At 62.9% G+C, this 19,176-nt stretch overlaps 6 protein-coding genes across 6 annotated transcripts; 3 read left to right on the top strand and 3 right to left on the bottom strand.

Annotated features, from left to right (window-relative positions):
* Window positions 1–1,263: 1,263 nt before the first annotated feature.
* On the top strand, window positions 1,264–2,964 carry NPT1 (Nicotinate phosphoribosyltransferase). The gene is made up of 5 exons (XM_062767900.1): window positions 1,264–1,436; window positions 1,491–1,617; window positions 1,741–1,968; window positions 2,013–2,069; window positions 2,109–2,964. Exons 1-5 carry the CDS (start codon window positions 1,356–1,358, stop codon window positions 2,936–2,938), a joined length of 1,323 nt encoding a protein of 440 aa, XP_062623884.1. The 5' UTR covers window positions 1,264–1,355; the 3' UTR covers window positions 2,939–2,964.
* Window positions 2,965–3,248: 284 nt separating this feature from the next.
* On the top strand, window positions 3,249–5,583 carry YBR241C_0 (putative metabolite transport protein). Its single transcript, XM_062767901.1, has 7 exons — window positions 3,249–3,401; window positions 3,449–3,462; window positions 3,516–3,804; window positions 4,036–4,216; window positions 4,258–4,438; window positions 4,501–4,796; window positions 4,836–5,583. The coding sequence occupies exons 1-7, from the start codon at window positions 3,358–3,360 to the stop codon at window positions 5,241–5,243; spliced, it is 1,413 nt and encodes a 470-aa protein (XP_062623885.1). The 5' UTR covers window positions 3,249–3,357; the 3' UTR covers window positions 5,244–5,583.
* A 1,258-nt stretch (window positions 5,584–6,841) lies between these two features.
* On the top strand, window positions 6,842–8,810 carry GIT4_1 (Glycerophosphocholine permease GIT4). Its single transcript, XM_062767902.1, has 4 exons — window positions 6,842–6,992; window positions 7,070–7,236; window positions 7,292–7,353; window positions 7,457–8,810. The coding sequence occupies exons 1-4, from the start codon at window positions 6,889–6,891 to the stop codon at window positions 8,627–8,629; spliced, it is 1,506 nt and encodes a 501-aa protein (XP_062623886.1). The 5' UTR covers window positions 6,842–6,888; the 3' UTR covers window positions 8,630–8,810.
* Window positions 8,811–9,288: 478 nt separating this feature from the next.
* SPAC18B11.02c (putative protein) lies at window positions 9,289–11,274 on the bottom strand. Its single transcript, XM_062767903.1, has 5 exons — window positions 10,936–11,274; window positions 10,813–10,898; window positions 10,571–10,755; window positions 10,231–10,536; window positions 9,289–10,192 (listed from the first exon to the last, which is right to left on the bottom strand). The coding sequence occupies exons 1-5, from the start codon at window positions 11,227–11,229 to the stop codon at window positions 9,324–9,326; spliced, it is 1,740 nt and encodes a 579-aa protein (XP_062623887.1). The 5' UTR covers window positions 11,230–11,274; the 3' UTR covers window positions 9,289–9,323.
* A 173-nt stretch (window positions 11,275–11,447) lies between these two features.
* LOC62_01G001414 (uncharacterized protein) lies at window positions 11,448–15,464 on the bottom strand. Its single transcript, XM_062767904.1, has 2 exons — window positions 15,055–15,464; window positions 11,448–14,503 (listed from the first exon to the last, which is right to left on the bottom strand). Exons 1-2 carry the CDS (start codon window positions 15,115–15,117, stop codon window positions 11,798–11,800), a joined length of 2,769 nt encoding a protein of 922 aa, XP_062623888.1. The 5' UTR covers window positions 15,118–15,464; the 3' UTR covers window positions 11,448–11,797.
* Window positions 15,465–17,624: 2,160 nt separating this feature from the next.
* On the bottom strand, window positions 17,625–18,765 carry LOC62_01G001415 (uncharacterized protein). The gene is made up of 3 exons (XM_062767905.1): window positions 18,454–18,765; window positions 18,356–18,400; window positions 17,625–18,317 (listed from the first exon to the last, which is right to left on the bottom strand). The coding sequence occupies exons 1-3, from the start codon at window positions 18,688–18,690 to the stop codon at window positions 18,117–18,119; spliced, it is 483 nt and encodes a 160-aa protein (XP_062623889.1). The 5' UTR covers window positions 18,691–18,765; the 3' UTR covers window positions 17,625–18,116.
* Between the last annotated feature and the right edge of the window lie 411 nt (window positions 18,766–19,176).

Here is a 19,176-nt window from a genome sequence, read left to right on the forward strand (position 1 = left end):
GAGTGAATTGTGACTGAGGGAGAGATTTTGATGGCTTGGAGAAGATTGTCGCCGCAACATTCCACTCTCGCGCGCTTGCCAAATCGAGCGCAAAGGCATCAATGTCAACAATGGTTCGTCCGGAGCGCAGCTGGTCGTCCATGCGCTCGGCGAACACCTCAACAGCCAAGGGCGACGCGTTGCAGCGGATACAGGCGCGGAGCAATGCGCGAAGCAGCTTGCCGTGCAGTCCGCGGCCAAGGAACGCATCGCGCGTCGAGTTGTCAACCGATGGCCGGGCGTGGAGGAGCGCTCGAACGACACGCAGTGCTGCAGTGATTTCCTCGGGGCGGACCATGGATGGTAGTGTTGGATCGGCTTGCGCGGCTTCGTTCAGGTGGAACAACAACGAGCTGAGGTCCGAGGAGTTGATGGTGCCGAGCTCTTCCTCTGACAAGCGAGATAGCGACAGCAGCGCGGTGACCGGGTCCTTGGTCACATGCCTCCGGAGCCTCTCGCCTGCGGTCAGTGGTGCGTCGAGGTCGGGGTCGGGGGAAGGTGCTCTCGGCGACGCCTGTGGCCGTTTTGGTGCAGCGGTGGTGGTTGACGGCTGGCGGCGCGATACGGGGTCGACATGCGCGCGCGAGGACGACCCGACGAAGTGCCCATCGCTCAGCGGTACAGCCAACGCTGCAGCCGTCGAGTACCGCCGAGCGGGCAGTAGCCGGTCCCGCGCCTGACGGCTCGACTCGGCGGGCAGCGCCTGGCAGAACGAGGGGTGGACAGCGGCGACGAGGCGGGGCGCAAGGCGCACGCCCTGCCTCGACGTCGCGGCGGTGAGCATGCTCGTCGGCACGGCGCGGCGCGGCGGCGTCTCTGCACGAGCGGGGTCAGTCCGAGGCGTTCCGGGTGCTCCGAAGTGCGAGTGCTCCGACTCACAGCTGGGGAGGGGGCTAGCGCGCCGGGTGGGGTGTGCGGCTTGGCCGGTGGGGTATCTCCTCTCGCGCTGGTCGACGGCGAGTCAAGGAGTGGTCGTGCTGCCAGCTGGGGATTGAGATGTAAGGTTGCTCGAGCCGGAAATGGCTCTGGTCGTTGAGGAAAAGTCAACCACCAAGGAAGGTGCAGCATTGTGCCCATCGCGCCGGCAGCAATTGGCTTGGTGTGAAGTCACGTGACTAAATGGGACGGGATCAAATCGTGGCTGCCAGCGGCCCGCGATCCGGCAAGTGTCCGGTGAGCGCGGAGACGACGAGATTGTTGACGACTGACTCGGAAGCCACCAGACGGGTGAGACAAGCACAGCCCGCGGCAACCTCCTCGGCCTCATCTCACTCCTTCTCTCAACTTTGCCCCCACCGCAGGACAGCAGCACTACAATGGCCGCAACAGACGCCTTCAGCCTCGGCGCCGAGGAGGTCGAGCTCCCCTTCAGCATCCTCGACACGGACCTGTACAAGGTAGGCGTGGGCTAATGCTGAGCGATAAGGGGCTGCGCTGAGCTGACGACCCAGCTTACGATGCAAAATGCCGTCCTGAAGCACTTTTACGACTCTCAGGTCATTATCCGCTTCACAAACCGCGCTCCGCAGATGCGCTTCACCCGCGAGTGCTTTGACTGGATCCAAGCGGCCGTCAATCGTGAGTCGGGGGCGGAGGGAAGGCGCGTAGGGGCGGGTGGGTGGGCGACCTTCCTCGCGGGCCAGCGACCTTCCTTCCCACCTTGCTGAGGGTGACTCGTCTCCTTCCTCCGCTGACCGCCAGGCCTCGGTGAGCTCCGCCTCAAGCCCGAGGAGCGGAAACGGCTGCACGAGGCATGCCCCTACTTCCCCGACTCGTACCTCGACTTCCTCACCAACATTCGCCTCACGCCAAAGGAACAGGTGCGGTTGACGTTCAATGCCGGCGAGGACGGACTGGGCGAAATCGCGTGCGAGATTGAGGGGCCCTGGCGCGAGACCATCCTGTACGAGGTACCGATCATGTCGATCAGTGAGTCGGCTCCTTACTGGTTCGGTGCACAGCTGACAAGTCAGTCTCGGAGAGCTACTTCAAGTTCGTCGACACCGACTGGTCGATTGACGGACAGTATGGTGAGTATGCACTCTTGGCTTGCTTTGCTGACCGCCAAGAACTCGCCAAGCAAAAGGCCCACGCCCTTCTCTCACCACCAGCGCCCGTCAAGTCGCTCATCTTCTCCGAGTTTGGCACGCGACGACGACGCAGCTTCGCGGTGCACGACTTGGTGATGCGCGGTCTGATTGCGGGGCACGAGGAGTGGAAGGCTGCCGGCGGCCAGGGCGGTTCTCTGACGGGCACGAGTAACGTCTACCTCGCCCTCAAGTATGGTGTCAAGCCTTCCGGCACCATCGCCCACGAGTGGATCATGGCGATTGGCGCGACGTACGGCTACACGGGTGCGAACGGGCGCGCGATGGACATGTGGGAGGAGATCTACCCTGCCAACTCGAACGGCCCACCCCTCATCATGTTGACCGACACGTACACTGCCAGCGTGTTCTTCAAGGACTTCTTGTCCGACCCTGCGCGTGCTCTACGATGGAGCGCACTGCGCCAGGACAGCGGAGATCCGTTCACGTTTGTGACCGAGGCCAAGGAGGTGTGGGAGGAGGTCGCCAAGCTCGTCGGCAGCTCGGGCGACGCACTTGCCGGCAAGCGGATCGTATTCAGCGACTCTCTCGACGTCAAGCGCGCGATCGATCTCCAGCGCGGGTGTGACGAAATTGGTATGGGCGCGGCGTTTGGAATCGGCACGTTCTTCACCAACGACTTCAAGAAGAAGTCGTCGCCCAGCGAGCAGAGCAAGGCGCTGAATATGGTCATCAAGCTCAATGTCATTGACGGCAAGGACTGTGTCAAGCTGTCAGACGACAAGGGCAAGCACACGGGCAAGGCCGAGGAGGTTGTGCGTGCCAAGGAGGAGCTTGGCCTCGAGTTGTAGCCGATGATGGTGATGCATCTGGGGACGAAGCGCAGCGGTTATGTTCTTGGTCTGGAACATTTGTCGAGCATAGTGCGATTTCCGATTGAATTGGGTTTGTGGGTGTCGAGCCATTCAGCCCACCCACCGCCTCCATTTTAAGGCACGGGGCACCATGTCATTGCTAAGTGAGGGTGAGTTGAAGGCGGCAAGGCTGCGGGGCAACGCACTACTGGCACCAAAAGCCGGAGAAGATGGGGGGCGGCGTGCGTGCGTGCGTGACCTTGTTAGACACTGGCGCTCGACACTCGCAATCTCACTGTCTATCCATCTTACCTTCCTTTACTCTTCTCCTTGTTGAGCCATTGTCCCATTGCCTTTGCCCGTGCTTGCCCCATCCAGCTGCTATACCACCTCCTCCCTAGTACCGACGGGCTACCATGCCGTCCTCCAAGGTCTACAGAGCCATCGCCTGGGCCTGTCTGTGAGTTGTCTCTTCGCTTCGTCTGAGCATCGCTAACATCTCTCTAGCGCATCGTGGTTCTGTGAGTAGATCTGATCGATCTTCCTCTTCTCGCACCTCCGCTGACGCCCGCAGATGGCTACCACATCACCGAGCTCAACTTCCCCGCGCAAAGCCTGACATGCTACGCGCGCCCGAACGAGGTCACGCCCCTCTTGCCGAACTGCATCGGCCTCGATCAGACGCGCTACGGCATAGTGACGGCCATGCTCACTGCCGGAGGGCTGGTCGGCTCGGCGCTGAGCGACCGCGTTGTGAGCTCTGAGGGCATCGCCGGCGGCATCGTCTGGACCGGCTGGCTCAACCTCTTCGGCGCGCTCCTCATGGCCGGCGCACCCAACTGGCTCGTCATGCTGCTTGGCCGGTGAGTCTTGGGCCGCAGCGTTTGTGTTTGTGCTTGCGTGGGACGTTGGGACGGTGGGAGTGGTGTGGGAGCAAAGTTGTCGGCGTCTACGGCCTCCACTCCGGTTTCAGCGGCTCCCCTTCCGCCTCCACGACGGTACCTTGGCAACGGCCGCGTCGAGTTTTGTTTACATTGAGGCTGGCGTCGCGACGTCGCGACGCGTAACCAAGAGGCGTCGAGCTAACATCCCAGCTTCGTCGCCGGCCTGGCATGCGGCCTCGCAGTGTGCCTCGTGCCCCCCTTCCTCGCGACGATTGCGCGCTCGACGCCCGAGCTCGCTGGGCGCACCGGCCAGATCGGCACGCTGCACCAGCTCGCCATCGTGCTGGGCATCTGTTCGTCTCAGATTATCGGGTTGCTTCTGACCGGCCCGGTGGGTGCAGTCCACTCGATACCCATACTGACGGCCAACAGAAAGGTGACAAGCCCGGAGCATGGCGCTACGTCTGCCTCGTGCCCGGCGCCGCTTCCCTCATCCAGATCGGCATGGCGGCCCAGAGCCCTCACGGCGACGCCAAGGTCGCACCGCCGCGCCGCGACGAGGAGGAGCGTGCGGGTACTCCCACGCCTGGTGGCTACGGCGCGAGTGACGAGGGTGAGTTTGACTTGGGCCCCCTGCGCGCCGTGCTTTCTTCTGCACACCGCTGACATTGACAGCCGCTGCCCCGCTTCTCGGCGACGCCGCACCCACCGCCGCCACACATGCCAACTCCTCGGACCACCAGCTGTCCATCCGTGACCTGCTCTCGACGCCTGCTCTCCGCCGCCCGGCCCTCCTCGTCACAGCCGTGCTCTCCCTGCAGCAATTCTCCGGCGTCAACGCCGTCCTGTTCTACTCCACCCCCGTCCTCCTCGCTCTCTCTAGGCCAGGGGACACGAGCGCAGGCGCGATCAGCATTGCCATTACCGTGGTGAACGCCATCATGACGCTCCCAGCCGTCTACCTCGTTGACGTGAGTCAACCATCTACCCCGCCATACTAACCCGCCCAGCGCGTCGGCCGTCGTCAGCTCCTCCTGTGGTCGATCATCGGAATGGGCTTTATGAGCGTTCTCCTCGGCTACGGCCTGGACCAGTCGTACAAGGTGATGAGCGCGGTCGCGATCGTCGCGTTCATCGCCTGCTTCGCCTTTGGGTACGGCCCGGTGCCGTTCCTGCTCATCTCTGAGATGGCGCCGCCGCATGCCGTGCCTGCGCTGTCGTCGCTTGCGCTGAGTGCGTCGTGGATCTCGAGCTTTATTGTCGCGATCGCCTTCCTGCCGCTGCGCGACTGGCTGTCGGTGCCCAAGGACCCACGGGACCCACAAAGTCCACGCACGGCAGAGGGAAGAGTGTTCTACGTCTTCACGGCAATGTTGGCACTCTCTGCCATTGTCGTCTGGCGCGGAGTGCCCAAGTGAGCTGTGCTCGCCGAGCGGCTGGGCACCGCACCGCGCGAGCTGAGTAAGAAGGCCTGCGGCCCGCTCAAGTCCGTTTCAGGTGGCGGTGGCAGTGGCAGAGGTGGCGGCTGTGGCTTGGCGGTGTTTGGGATCAGTCTGTCACCTTTTTCATCTCGCGAGCGCCAGCGCGAGTACGCGCTCGCGAGTCATGTCCACACTCGTGTGACACGTTTCTTGTTGATCGCCGATGCGCAGCAGCTGTCGACCGGCTCTCGCGTCATGGAACAACTGGTTCTTCCGGATCGCTGACACGAGGATATCCATTTCAAACTTGGTAGCAACATGCATTGTATCGCGAGACGCGGTGCGCTATTCAGAGCCCGGAATACGACTTGGCGATGAACGTGCGTGCGATAGGCGGCGTTCCAGATATGCATATGGTGCGGGGAGCAGCTCGGGGTTAGGGCGCGGAGGTGGTGGGATGCCGGCGGCCAGTTGCACGAACGTGCTTGATGTCTTGAAGGTTGCTGGGCTGCCTAGCCTCCGCGGTAAGACGGAAAGGTTGGTTTGGTTTGGGTCAAGTCGGCTGGCTCGTTTCCGCTGGGCCGCTCCGCCGCCGCAGCGATGTCCTGCGGGCGGCGAGCCATGACGTCTGGGTGACTGTGCGGTTGTGCATGTGGGCGCCTGCTGGCTTGCAGAGGGAGAGGGCTGGTGCCCGATCACGAGCGGAAGTGAGGAGCAGCAGCAGCAGCAAGCAAGTCAAGATGCAGGAGCGAGCAAATCAGGCGCTAGCCAGCCTCGCTGCCCACCGCCGTCACATGTCGCCAGTTTGTGTTTTGCTCCGGCAGCCGCACTCCACGTACTCCACATTCCAAAGGGCTCCGAATTGTGCGCGCTGATCCACACGGCATGCAATGTGTGTTTCACGCACACAACTCAATGTTGCTAGTGGCGGCAGCGCAGCGAGGCCAGCGAGGCCAGACCCAGGCCTTGAGCGCAGCGCCAGGCAGCGACCAACAGCCGACCGAGTGAAAATAGCCCTGGGGATGCAGGCCGGCCTACCTCTGCCTCCCTCGCCCAATCGTCGGCTATCCTCGAGACAAGAGAGCACGTTTACGTCTCGGTTGGTTCAAACTTAGCGAGGGTGGAGGGTGGTGGGGAGGGGGAGGATATTGGGTAGGAGCAGGAGCAGCTGCTGTCTGTCTGGATGTGGCTTCCGCGGTCTCTGCACATCACGTTGGCGGCGGCGGCGGGGCACGGCCGCGAGCACGAGGGAGAGAGGGAGGGGGAGCCGGAGACAGGGGGCAGCAGAGGGCAGCATGCAGCGTGCTACCTCGTATCACGCGGTGGCGACGAGGAAATCGTCGTGCGACTCAGGGGCTGCGGCGCCATGACTTGCTAAAAATACAACCTGCCAAGGCACACATTGCGGGTGAGGTGGGTGAGCAAAGTCACTCTCGCCTAGCGCGGGCAGGCAGGGGGCATGTGGCAGTTGCTGCAGCTGGCAGTCGAGGCTCCTGCAGGAATCGGGCCAGCGAGCAAGCATCTCAGTCCACCGGGTCCCCCGACGTCCACAACGCAACTAGCCGCGGCGTTCCCTTCTGGTAACGGTATAAAGGCTGCGAAAGACAGCTCGTCCACTCGCCCCCCCCAACCAACCTTCGCCATGGCCGAGAAGATCGACAACCATCTCGAGGACAGCAAGGCAGTCGAGGTGCGCGATGCGCCCGCGCCCGAGCAGAAGCGCTTCAAGCTGGGCTCGGTCGGAACGTGAGTGGGCGTGGGCGTGGGCGTGTTGGACCATGGCAGGCTGGCAGGCGCACTCGCTGACGCTCGCCCGCCTGCAGCATCTTTGCGTCCGGCTCGGCCATGTTCTCGGACGGCTATGCCAACGCCTCGATCGGCCCCGTCAACACGATCCTCACGATGATCTACGGCGCCGAGGTCATGAACAAGCACAACAAGAGCACGCTGAGCGCCATTGCGTTCGCGGGCATCATTATCGGCCAGCTTTGTGAGTGGCAGGAAGCACCTGCGAGTAGCTTGCCCAGCACTGACGCCCCACCCAGCCTTCGGCTACATCTCGGACAAGGTCGGCCGCAAGATTGGTATGCTCATCTGCACGTCCATGGTGAGTTGGCCCGTGGTCGCCTGGCTCCGCATGGTAGCACATGGCGCACCCAGCTTGGGCGCGATAGCAATCTCGCAGCGAGCTGTGCTGACCCCCGCGCCAGATCTTCGTCTTCCAGATCCTCGCGGCCTGCTCGGCCGGCCCCCACCCCCAGGTCCTCATCAACTGTCTCATTGCTTTCCGCTTCTTCGCCGGTATCGGTATCGGCGGCGAGTACCCCTCTGGCTCTGTCGCCGCTGCCGAGGCCACCGAGAACTCGGACGTCAAGAAGTCGCGCCAGCAGCGCCTGTTCGTGTGGGCGACTAACACGATGCTCGACTTTGCCTTTGCCATCGCATGGTTTGTCGCCCTCGTGCTCCTCTGGATCTTTGGCATGAACCACCTCCGCGCTGTGTGGCGTGGTATCCTCCTCCTCGGCGCCATCCCCCCGCTTGTGCTGCTCATCGCCCGTCTGTTCATGGAGGAGCCCGAGGCGTACAAGAAGCACTCGATGCGCCACACCCGCATCCCGTACTGGCTCATCATTAAGCGCTATTGGCTCAAGCTCCTCGCCGTCTCCATCACCTGGTTCATCTACGACTGGATCACCTACCCCTTCGGCATCTACGCCGGCACCATCACCGACCAGGTCATCCCCAACCCTACGCTGTACGAGACGCTCGGCTGGGGCTGTCTCATCAACGCGTTCTACATCCCCGGCACCGTCGTCGGCTCGTTTGTCGCCGACTACATTGGCCCCAAGTACGCCATGATCACGGGTCTCCTCCTCCAGGCCATCTTTGGCTTTGCCCTCTCGGGCGGGTACAACAGCCTTACCGCCAACGGCAAGATTGCCGGCTTCGCCGTCATGTACGGTCTCTTCCTGTCGTTTGGTGAGCTCGGCCCCGGCAACAACCTTGGTCTCCTCGCCTCCAAGGCCATCGGCCCCACCGCCGCCCGCGGACAGCTGTACGGCATCGCCGCGGCGATCGGCAAGGTTGGCGCCTTCATCGGCACCTACACCTTCCCGTACATCCAGGCCGACCTCGACAAGCGCGGCAAGTACCTCTCGAACACGGGTCTCTTCTGGATCGGTTCCGCCCTCGCCGTCTTCTCCGCCATCATCACCTTCCTCTTCATCCCCAACATCAAGGTCGACTCCATGGTCGAGGAGGACCACCTCTTCCGCGAGTACCTCGCCGCCAACGGCTACGACGTCAGCCAGATCGGCGAGCCCGGATACACCGAGGCCGATGTCGCTGCCGGCACTGCCCACCCCGAGCTCGGCCACAAGTAAGCGGTGGACGAGCGGGTAGCGAGCGCAGCCGCCCACACCGTGGCGCGCGCGCGCTTTGTAGTTTGGTTATAGTTCTCTCTAATGGGGCCTTTGATTGGGCCGATGCACTCTTGTTGCGGTGCGAGCGGCGCGAGCTCCGAGCGAGCAGGTACTTGCTGCGCATTGCACGTCTCGTCTGCTGGAATAGGCCCACGCCGTGCCTCCCTCCCCAAACCCCCTAGATCGCGATAGTGCCCACAGCAGGTGGATCCAGCTGACGCTGGAATCACGCCCATCGTCGCCAGTCTCGTCGCAGTGAGTACCCCACGATAGCCACGTTCGCCACACCAACGTGCGCGCGCATATCACGGCGACGATCTCGTCACGACGCCCCGCCACGCCCCGCCACATTCCTCATCTGCCCCCCGCGAGATCTCGCCGGGTCGCCCGCCCGTCCCCGCTCCGAGATCTGTGGAGCTGTCGTTTATGCCATTAGGAATCGCGAGCTATGTAGCTGGTCTGATGGTTTCTCGCTTGCGGGGAACCGAGGATTGTTTTGTTCGGCTCGAGTGTTGTGTCACCTCGTCTATGTGTGCTCCAGCGTGGCACATTGCTCCTGTGGCACTACGAGCGCTCATAGCACTCTCACGTCCACGCTCGCCCGTGCTCCAGACCACGGGCCTATGCAATATGACAACGTCGTCTATGGCTACGTCTAAGCGATCTCTGCCTCCTTGGCCTCGGCCTTAGCCTCGGCCCCCGCCTCCTCCGCCGGCGCCGCACCGCCCGCCACCTTGCCCGGCAACACAGTCACGGGCGGCGCGCCGTCCCACCCGCGCCAGTCGCCGTCCCACTTCTCGCCCGCCCAGCGGGGCAGCGGCGTCTCCCAAGTACCCAAGTGCTCGGTGTGGTACCGCAGCGCGTGGAGGTAGATAAACAGCGTCTCGGGGTCCGGGTCGTCCGCGACGGGGATAAAGCACTGGTGGCAGAACCCTTCGGGGATGTACTCTGGCGCCGGGAGCGGGTTGGGGTTGTCCTCGAACATCTCGCGGTCGACGGCCTTGACGCGCTTGATTGACTGGTTGACGCTCGGGTGCGGGATCTTGCGCTGCGGCGTGCTCGCGCCGCTATTGCTGTCGCTCCCTTCCAGCCCGTCCTGCGCCTTCTTGGTCGCCCAGACCACTTCTTTCCACTTGACCCAGTCCTCGGCCTCGTCGCGCTGCCGCCTCAGCGCGCCGATCACGTTGCGCGCCTGCTGCGAGAGGTAGATCGGGCTCGTGATGTCCACGTTGTCAAACTCGCGCGGCTTGAACGCGTTCTTGTTCGGCCCGATCTCTGGGCCCGTCTCGCGCCCGGCGAGCCGGTCCGAGTCGTCTGGGATTGGCGGCGGCGTCGACTGCCCGCTTGCGTTGCCCTTGGCGCGGCGCTCCTGGATCGCGAGGATCTGGCTCGTCTGTTCGCCCTGCGGCACGAGGTCGACGCCACCCTTGCCACACCCTGGCCCCCAGACGGACTCTTGCGAGTACAAGGGGTCGTTGGCGATCGGGTAGCCCAGGTACTGAAGGTGGACGCGGAGTTGGTGCGCTGCGAGTCGTCAGTGGTGCCACGGCCCCCGCACTCACTCCTGCCGGTCAGCGGCCTGCAATGCACCACACTCTGGTCACGCTCCTTGTCATAGCTCATGCGCTTGAAGATCGTCTGCGACGGCTTGCCCTCCGGAGCGACAATCACGAGGCCCATCTGCCTGTCGACAGACAACAGGGGCTGGTCGACCGTGATCTCCTCCTCGGGGAACTCGCCGCGCACGCGCGCCACATACTCCTTCTTGACCTTGCCCTCCATGAACTCGTCGGCGAGTCGCGCGGCGGCCTTGCCCGACGTCGCGAGGATCATGAGGCCAGAAGTGAGCCGGTCAAGGCGGTTGACCGCTGAGGGTTAGCTCGTCACACCCTCCCAACCCACAATACGCCTTGATCCCGTGGTCCGACTTGAGGATCTCGAGCAGCGTGTGCTTGAAGTACCGTCCCGCGGCGTGCACGGCCAGACTGCCTGGCTTGGAGATGACGATAAACTCGCGCTCCTTGTCCACGTGGAGGACGAGCACCGGGTCGTTGGACACGGGCGGCTCGTGCCGGTGCACCGTGTTGCTGGTGCCGTGTCAGCTCGGCCGACTTACTTCCCTCGGCCACAGCCACTCCACTCACTCGAGGCGGTCGCCGTCGCGCAGAATGTAGTCGGGGTACGCGGGCACGCCGTTCACCCTCGTCACGCCGCACTCGAGCGCGTGCCGCTGTGCGGGTCAGAACACGCGACAATTTCAAACCCACGTAGTAGTCCACGGACCGATCGCGGAACTCGGTCGCGACGACCTCGAGCAGCCGCCGGCCAAGCCACCGCTGCTTGGCAAACGTCTTGTATGGCCACCAGTATGGCTTGCAGTACCGCAGCATGGGGTGCATGCCGTTCGGGTACATTGCGAGCCTTGCCTCCTTGGCTAGGCGCTCGCGCTCAGCGTCGTCGGTGGGGGCGACGGCGGGGGTCGTGTCCGGCGTGGGGGCTTTTGGTTGTGTTGCTTCTGGTGCTTGTGCTTGTGATTGCGAGGCCTGTCCTAGTTCGGTCATTCTACTCTATTTCGTCGCCCTTGTCCACGTCGTCGTTGCTGCGTGCGTCAGAGTGCCGACAACAACAACAGCGTCGCGCGAGTCCCAACTTTTCTGCATCGCAAGGTGGAGGACATCGTGTGGCAAAAATGCTCCCGCTGATGTATGACTTCGGTGATCACAATCACAGTGGCGGCCATCGTCGCTGGCAACTGCGACCTGCCGCCCGCACCCCCTCGTCTGGAGTTTACAAAATGCATCGCTCTGCGTAGTAACAAGTGTAAAGGTCGGCGTGGCTTTAAAATAGATGTTGACACAATGATTTGAATGGTGCGATAAATCTACACCGCAGAAACGTGTACTTGACATTACTGGAGAAACAGTGCGCTGGCACCAAATGTCCGGGACCGGTAGGGACGGTGATCGACTTGTCGCAAGGGGAATAGACACAGCGAATGGAATGATTGTAGGCGTGTAGGTTGTGGGTGGTGGTGGTGTGGCGTGACAATGGAGGTGGAGAGAGACATTTGGGGTATTCGGACGGTCCGTCAGAGAGTCGACGTGAGAATGGCGTAGCGAGTGTGGAAATCTAGTGCGCAACAGCGGAGACAGGCGCGGGAATAGGGGCCTCGGTAGACGGGGTAAGCGAGAGCTTGGAGATGCGGTTGTCCGGCGCTTCGCTCTCGGTCGTAGGAGTAACAAAGCTAGGGTCGGTGCTAGACGAGTTCAACGAGTCGGAGCGGTCACGAAAAGGCGGGTTTGGGCGGACCGGAAAAAACGAAGGAGAAGAGTTGGTCGCGACACTGGTCGTCGGCGTCACAACAACCGACGAAGGGTTGGACAATGAGGCGTGGCGCTCAATCTCAGAGTCTGTGCCAGGAGTCGAGTCGTCCGCGGAGGGGCCAGTTGCAAGCGATGATCCTCGGGGAGGCACGATCACAGGCTTGGGCACGTTCAGGGCAGCGGGACGCACAGGTGATGGCTGCGCGGATTTTGGTGGAGGAGTGGGCGGGGGTGGTGTTGACTTGACAGCAACGGATGCCGGGCGCTCAGCCTTGAGAGGGGGGGTCTGGTGCATCGATGCCATAGAGAAGCGCTTCTTGATGGATGAGAAGATGCCCGTCTTGGCCTTGCCAGAGGACTGCTGAGACGGCGTCGGTGTGCCCAAGACACTGTGGCGCTGGCTAGGTGACGCCGATGCCGTCGTGGACGAGGGTGCGCGTAAGCTGGAGCCATCACGCGACACTGTGGATGGGGCGCGGGTGACGACCGTCTCCGGGACGGAAGGCGCCGGCTTCTGAGGAGGAATAGGCGCAGCAGAGGGGTTCTGAGCTGCCGGCGGGTTGGCCTGCCTGGGCAGGGGAGGCAACACGCCGTTGGGCACTGGCAGAGGCGCCGCAGTACCATTGGGTGGACGGACCGCAACGGGGGTGGGCTGGGCAGCCTGAGTCGGCTGTACCATTCTGTTGGCCTCGAGGGGTGGTGGCACCAGGGCGTTTCCGTTGGGGGGAGGAGCCGGGGCGGCGGAGCGCTGAGGAGGAGGAACAGGAAGAGGGGTGTTGGGGGGAGGCTTGGCCTGGGGCACCTGCTGGCGCTGCTGTGTCGGAGGAGCGGCAGTGCCGTTCGGGGGACGAGACTGGGTGATGCCAGCGGCAGCGGTGGTAGCGACTGCAGCGGCAGCGGCAACAGGAGCTGGCTTCGACTTGGGCATGATGCTGGCACGCTTCGCGGCGTCCTTCTCTGCCTTGAGACGGGCCTTGTCCTCCTTCGCCTTCTTAGCGGCGTCGGCTTTGGCCTTGGCCTTCTCTTCACGGGCGCGTCGCTCAGCCTCGGCCTTCTCGCGGGCCTTTTGCTCAGCCAGTCTCTTGGTCTCGAGGGCGGCAGCCTTGGCCTCGGCCTTGAGCTCCTTTTTCGATTTTGGCTTCGCCGCGGCTACCGCAGCAGTGGTGGCTGCGGCCGCAGTGGCAGTAACAGCAGCGGCAGCCACAACAGGAACGGCATTCCCAGGCGCGTTGCGCGCACGAACATCGTCGGCAGTAGTGTGCTGGCTCAGAGGGCTCGGGGCGACGGGCGTGTTGCTCTGGACTGCGGCGAGTTGCGGGGAAGACTGCTGGCTGTCGAGAGCCGGCACGATGACAACCTCCTCGTGATACGAGACGGTCGACATGGTCGAGACGGTGGAATGACGGACCGACGAAGGAATGATAAGGTCATCCGAGTCGTTCCAGCGCATCCCTGCGCTCCGAGCAGGTGGGCCACGCGAGTTGCGGAAGCTAGGCGCGGTGTGAATGGATCGGCGATCTTCGCTGTGCATGGAGCTGGCTGGCGAAGTGCCAGGGTAGGCCATCTGTGCGGCAAGTGCGTAACCACCTTCGCGAGGAGCAAGAGTGGAAAGAAGGTCGAGAGAATAGCCCAAAGAGGCAGGCCTACTGAGCGACGTGTGTGACTTGTTGATTGGGATGGGTGTTCCCATGGACAGGTCGGTCGTCGACGAGTGCGCAGACGAGTTGCCATCTTTCGTGACAAAGGCAGGCGTAGCGTAGGACGCGTCGATCGAGTCGGCTCTGGACGAGCTCTTCTTCAACATGCTGCGTCTCTTGCCCGCACCAGTCACGTTGGTGTACGACTTGGCCTTGGGTGGGGGGATGTAGGACTCTGGGGGCGCAGTGGGCCAAATGACCTCAGAGGGGAAGCCAAACGTGTTGAGGGGCTCCTCCGTAAAGCTCATACGGCGAACAGTGTCTAGTGGGCGCTCCGAGGCCTTGCGGGATGGGTTGCTCAAGTCTGGAATCTCATCCTCGAGGGTCCACAATTCCTCGCTGGTCATTGCGGCCTGGGACAGAATCGACGACCTGTTTGACAGGGTACCCGGTCTACGGCCGCCACGGAACGCGGTGGGACCGTAGTGGCTGTGGCGGGCAGTCGGATCCTGGGGGAAGCGCTGGGGCCCAGCGGTGCGAGCAGTCATGGCGAGGTTTGCTGGGGGGCGGCGAACGTGAGGCGGTGATGTTTGATGGTGTTGCGGCGGAGAGTGTGAGCCCGGAGGCGACCCTGGAGGCGAAGATAAAGCGGCAAGTTCGGACGCCGTGCGCGGTGCTGGGGCGCTCTTGGTCTTTGTAGACGGCCGCCTCTTCCAGGCCGGCGGAGGGGATTCTGGGTCGCCAGAGAGTTGACGGTGCAAGGTGTTGGGAGATGTTGGGGACGTAGGAGGCGAGCCTATCGATCGTGTGCGTTGAAGGGCTAACTCGAACGGGGATGGGCCTGAACCGTCGTCTGTGGGCGATGGTGATTGTTGCTAAAGAGACAAAGTGTCAGTTGTGTGGTGTGGTGGTGTGGTCGTGGAGTGTGAAGCAATGGGGAGAGGGGGAGCGGGTTGTCTTGATAGTTCTTGGCGGGATGATAGTGACAGGGGGGGCGAGGACGACGGGGGGAGGATGCAACGTGGGAGGGGTATTAGGGCCGAGGGTGAGAGCTTATCCTCTGTTACCGAGGCAGTGCAGAAGTAGTAATGCTGGGGTGGGGGGGGGGGCGGGGGGGGATTGCACTCGGCGACGACGAGGATATGATATGAGATGGGATTGTGGATGCAAGTGTAATACGAGGATACGACGCGCTCGTATGCATCCTCGATGGATAGGTGTTTCGAGATGGCACCGACGGGTCCGGCAGTCGTCGCAGGCTGCGGCGTCGCGGGCACGTTGCGCCTGATGCTACTGCTGGTACTAGGTGCGAGATGGGAAGGACAGGGGCCAACGTCATGGTCGACGGCTCCCCGTTGTGTGTGGATTGGGTGTGGTGTGCGGGCACGGCACGGCGGCACTGCTGCTGCCAGAGTCTCTCACTCACCTCCTCCCAGGGCTGGACACCCGCGAAAACCTCGAATTGCGCCATGGTCGCAGTGGTAGGCATTTTGGACGACGAGTGCTGCGCGACGGCGGCGGCGGCGTGGGTGGGTTTACTGTAGGCGTAGGCTGTAGGTGCCAGCAGCAGACGTAGGCGTGAAAAGCCAAGGATTTGGTCGTCGTCGAGCAAGAGGGCCAAGGTAGGGGGAGACGAGGGAACAGGGCAAAAGGGAACTTGGCTAGGTTTCAGGACGGAGGGGGAGGGCAAGGGGAGGACAGTGCTGCTGCCGAGTGTGAGAACAGCCAGCCAGGTGTGCCAGTTGTCTGTGTCGGCCGTCGCTGTCGATTATGTGCAGTGCGTGCGTGATTTGCACCGACGGCAACGATGGGACAGGGCAGGGGGTAGGGGGGTGGGGGGAGGGGCTGTTGCCTGCCTGCCTCGACGTGCACGCTTTGCTTGGAATGAGAGTGTGATGGGGGATTGAAAATAAAATGGATGGAGTGGGAGGTGCACAAAGTGATGCAGTAGAGTGAGTGGTGCCAAGTGAGTGTCTGTCCTGTCCGTCGGTCGGTCCACTACAAAGTAAGTCGTCATGCAAGATGGCGTACAGCCATAATGCGCCATGCCATAGTTACGGCCAGCAGCAGTGTGCACTCGCCCTCCGCGGTGATGGGGGGATATAGCCCCTCATTCTAGTGTCGTTTCGTTTACTGGCGCGCAGCAAGCTCGGTATTCCTCGCCAACGCCCGTCACGGCCGGGGGAGAGCACAGGGGGGGCGGCAACAGCGGCGACCAGCAGCAGCAGCAGCAGAGTTGTCATATGGTCAGGTACGGCGCAGCATGTGCAGCCGCCGAGAGTGAGCGAGCCCAGCAGCAACCCGGCAACTGGAGCAGGTGCAGCATCTGATTGATGCATCGGCAGGCAGCACGAGTTTCACTGCCAACTTTGTCCTTGCTTGCCCATGCCCCTCACTCGTCATGTTGCTGTATTGGGTCATTGGGTCGGGTCACCTTGCCCATCCACCCCATCCCACCATCATTTGTTTTGTTATCCGCACCCACCCACACACGTCAATGACGGTGGGAAGGAAGGAGCGCAGTGGGTGTGTCACGGCGTGGGACCCAAGGCAAGGGGACAAGGGTAAGGGCACGAGGGGCAACGACGCTTGGCGCCAATTCCCTCAGGGATCGTCATTGCCCGCTGCTCAGTGTCTTGCTGCTGCTGCTGCTGCTGCCTTTCCGCCTGGCTCTCTTCCTTCCCACTTTCTTTTGCCGCAGTAACCAACCTGCCAACTGCCAGTCGACTTACGCCGCCCCCCTGCCCCGTCGCAGTCTATTGCACCTCTTCATCTGCCCTTGGCCACCCGTCTTAGCTTTTGTTTACCCTGCCAGTCTGTTGCACAAGGGGCTCGCCGTAATGTATTCTTGACTTTGGACAAATGTGTCCAGAAGCAGCAGTGGCGGAGGGGGGCAAGTGCTGTCAAAAGCTCCTTCCTTCTATCTTTAAATCCTCTGTGCGGCGACAAGAGTTGCCCGCTGCGGACAGCACGACCACCGCCGCTATGCGCTAGGGCATCATACATCAGTGTTTCTACGGCCTTGACTGTGTCGACTGGATAGTATAGCGTGCTCTGTCAAGTCGTCGATACAAAATCATACACACTGCTCTAGTTTGATGGGACTCCAGGCACGGTGCCTGTGAGGAGCAAGCCGGCATGGGGGAGCACACGGGTGGGCGGGCGAGCGGGTGGGTGGGCGGCCAACTCGCAGAAGCAGCGGCGGGGCGCCATCGCCCAGCAGCGGCGAGCGGGCAGATCGAGCAGCACGATGCAAGATGCAACGAGATGACGACGCACAAAGCCAAAGTGCCCAAAGAGGCCACCCACCCACCAACTCACCCCGCTGCCGCCAGCCATCAGCCACCGTCCTGCATCGTCGTCGGAGGCTCTTGTCTTGCTCTCGCCGTGTGCCCGACGACAAAGACGCCACCCACCACTGGCGGGCGAGGTACTTGACGTCATGCGACATGAGGCGGCAGCGGCTCGCAGCAGCTCCCATGTCGGCTCGAGGACGACGCAATGTGCAGCCGTATCGGCGTATCGGCTCCCCACTCACTCCACGGGGCGACGTAGTAGTGTGGAGGAAGGCGAGGAGGGCGAGCAAGGTCGCCTCGGCGAGTCGGCTCCTCATGCTCCTCACCCTCGGCCCGCTGTCGGCCTACCCACTCCACGACGCCACGACGTCTACTCCGCTCAGATTCAGTAGTGGAGACGACTGCCTGCCCCGCTTGCTCCCTCGGCGGGCGTTACGTTACATCGACGTCACTCTGAGCACGCTGCGGCGTGGTCGACTGCCTCGGACCGAAGGTTCCACCGTTTCATCGCGAGGCACAAACTCTGTCACTTGCGCGCGGGTGAGACGTTGGACAACTGACAGCGGCAGCGCGACCATCAGCACCCGATCACGCTTCCACAGTTGGGCTGGGCTGGCCGCTGTCGGTCGTCATCGAGAATAGCCCGTCGCGTGCAGCGCTACCAACGCGAGCGGATAGTCCTCGCCGTCGTCGAGCGGCGCACTGAAACGCAACTCAAGGCTCCCCTTCCCCTGCACACATGCTCTAGCTCGTGCCAAGGTCACGCCCACGCTGACTGGCTGCGCCGTTCCTGTAACCGTGGCACCTGGCACCTGTCAAGCGGCACCCGGCACCGCCGTCGCGTCGCCCCGGCCGGGTCCAACGGCGCCGTGCCGTGCCGTGTCGCCTTCCTTGGCGGGCAATATACTTCCCAAACGCACACGAGTGGGCGACCAGGTAGCTACGGCGCGCGTCATTCCCCGACGACGCCGCGTCATGGCGGCCCATGGCGACCGAGGCGCGTCATTCCGCGGCGACAGCGGCGGCTGTGCGGCGGTGCATGGCCCTCGTGGCACCGGCGACAGTGGCAATGCCGCCAAGCGCCACGGCGACGATGACTTTGCCGCCAAGCATGCCCAAGAGATAGATCCCATCTAGCATAGTCTAGTGTCCGTCCTAATGTCCATGTAGCGTGCAGCCGCGTCGCCTGGGCCTAAACCAGCGCAAGGGGCGGCGACAAGTCCCACCAGGTGCTCCCGGGCCCTTCGGAGCCGTCCTTGACGCCGATAATGCTGCTCGTCAGCTGCGCCTCAGCCACACAAACGTACATGTTCGTGCCGGCGGGGTAGTCAGCCAGCTTGGGGACATGCCACACGAGCGCCGAGGCGGTAGTGTTGGGCGCGATTGGCACTTGCTGGTCACCGTCAGCTATGCCAGGCAGGACTAGCTCACCTCGTATTCCCGCTGCCTCGCCCATCGGGGAATGAAGTAGACCTCCTGGGCAGGTCGTCAGTAACGCGAACGCAGGAGGCGTGGTAAGAGTAACGCACCACACCTCGCCCGTCGCCGCCCTCCCACGCGAGCTCGAGCTTCGACCCCGCCGTCAGCTCGGATGGAAACTCCGAGGTGAAGAGTAACGCCGGTGCTGGCGGCACCTCGTCGACCTCGACCGCGCCGTACACGGGCGCAATGGGCGGGATGTAGGTCGGGACGGGGAGCGGTGAGGCCGTGACAGAGGAGGTGATGTAGCCTGCTGCGGCGAGAACGAGGGCTGCGGTCCACTTCATTGTGTGTTGGCGGATGATGGGGGTTACGATAGAGGGTAAGAACAACGACAACGACAACGAGAAGAGAGAAAATGCAATGCAATGCAATCGATGGGATGCGATGCACGCCTGCTCGTTACCGAACCCGACCCCGACGCCGACGACGCACGCAGCCAGCAAACAAACATCGCGCAGGCAGGCGCAGGGCAGTGCCACACGCCGCCGGCGCCGCCACTCAGGGAGCCGAGACGCTGGCGGCGGTAGACGGACCCAGTCTTCGCCGCAAGGTAGCTTAGCTTCAAGGGCGCGCCGAGAGCCGAGGGTGTCGAGAGATCGCTCAGCCCTATGCTCTGTGTACACACACGCATACCAGCCCGGATCGATCTGCAGACGGCGTCACCCCAATCTCGGGCTGCCCTCTGTGGCTTTGGCGTCTGCTCGCTTCTTGCCCAGCATCGCTGAGGCTTCACGCAAGCCTCCCTCGGGTGGACCCTCGTTCGCCGACGT

This window comes from Vanrija pseudolonga, chromosome 1 (assembly GCF_020906515.1).
Source record: "Vanrija pseudolonga chromosome 1, complete sequence".
Lineage (NCBI taxonomy): Eukaryota > Fungi > Basidiomycota > Tremellomycetes > Trichosporonales > Trichosporonaceae > Vanrija > Vanrija pseudolonga.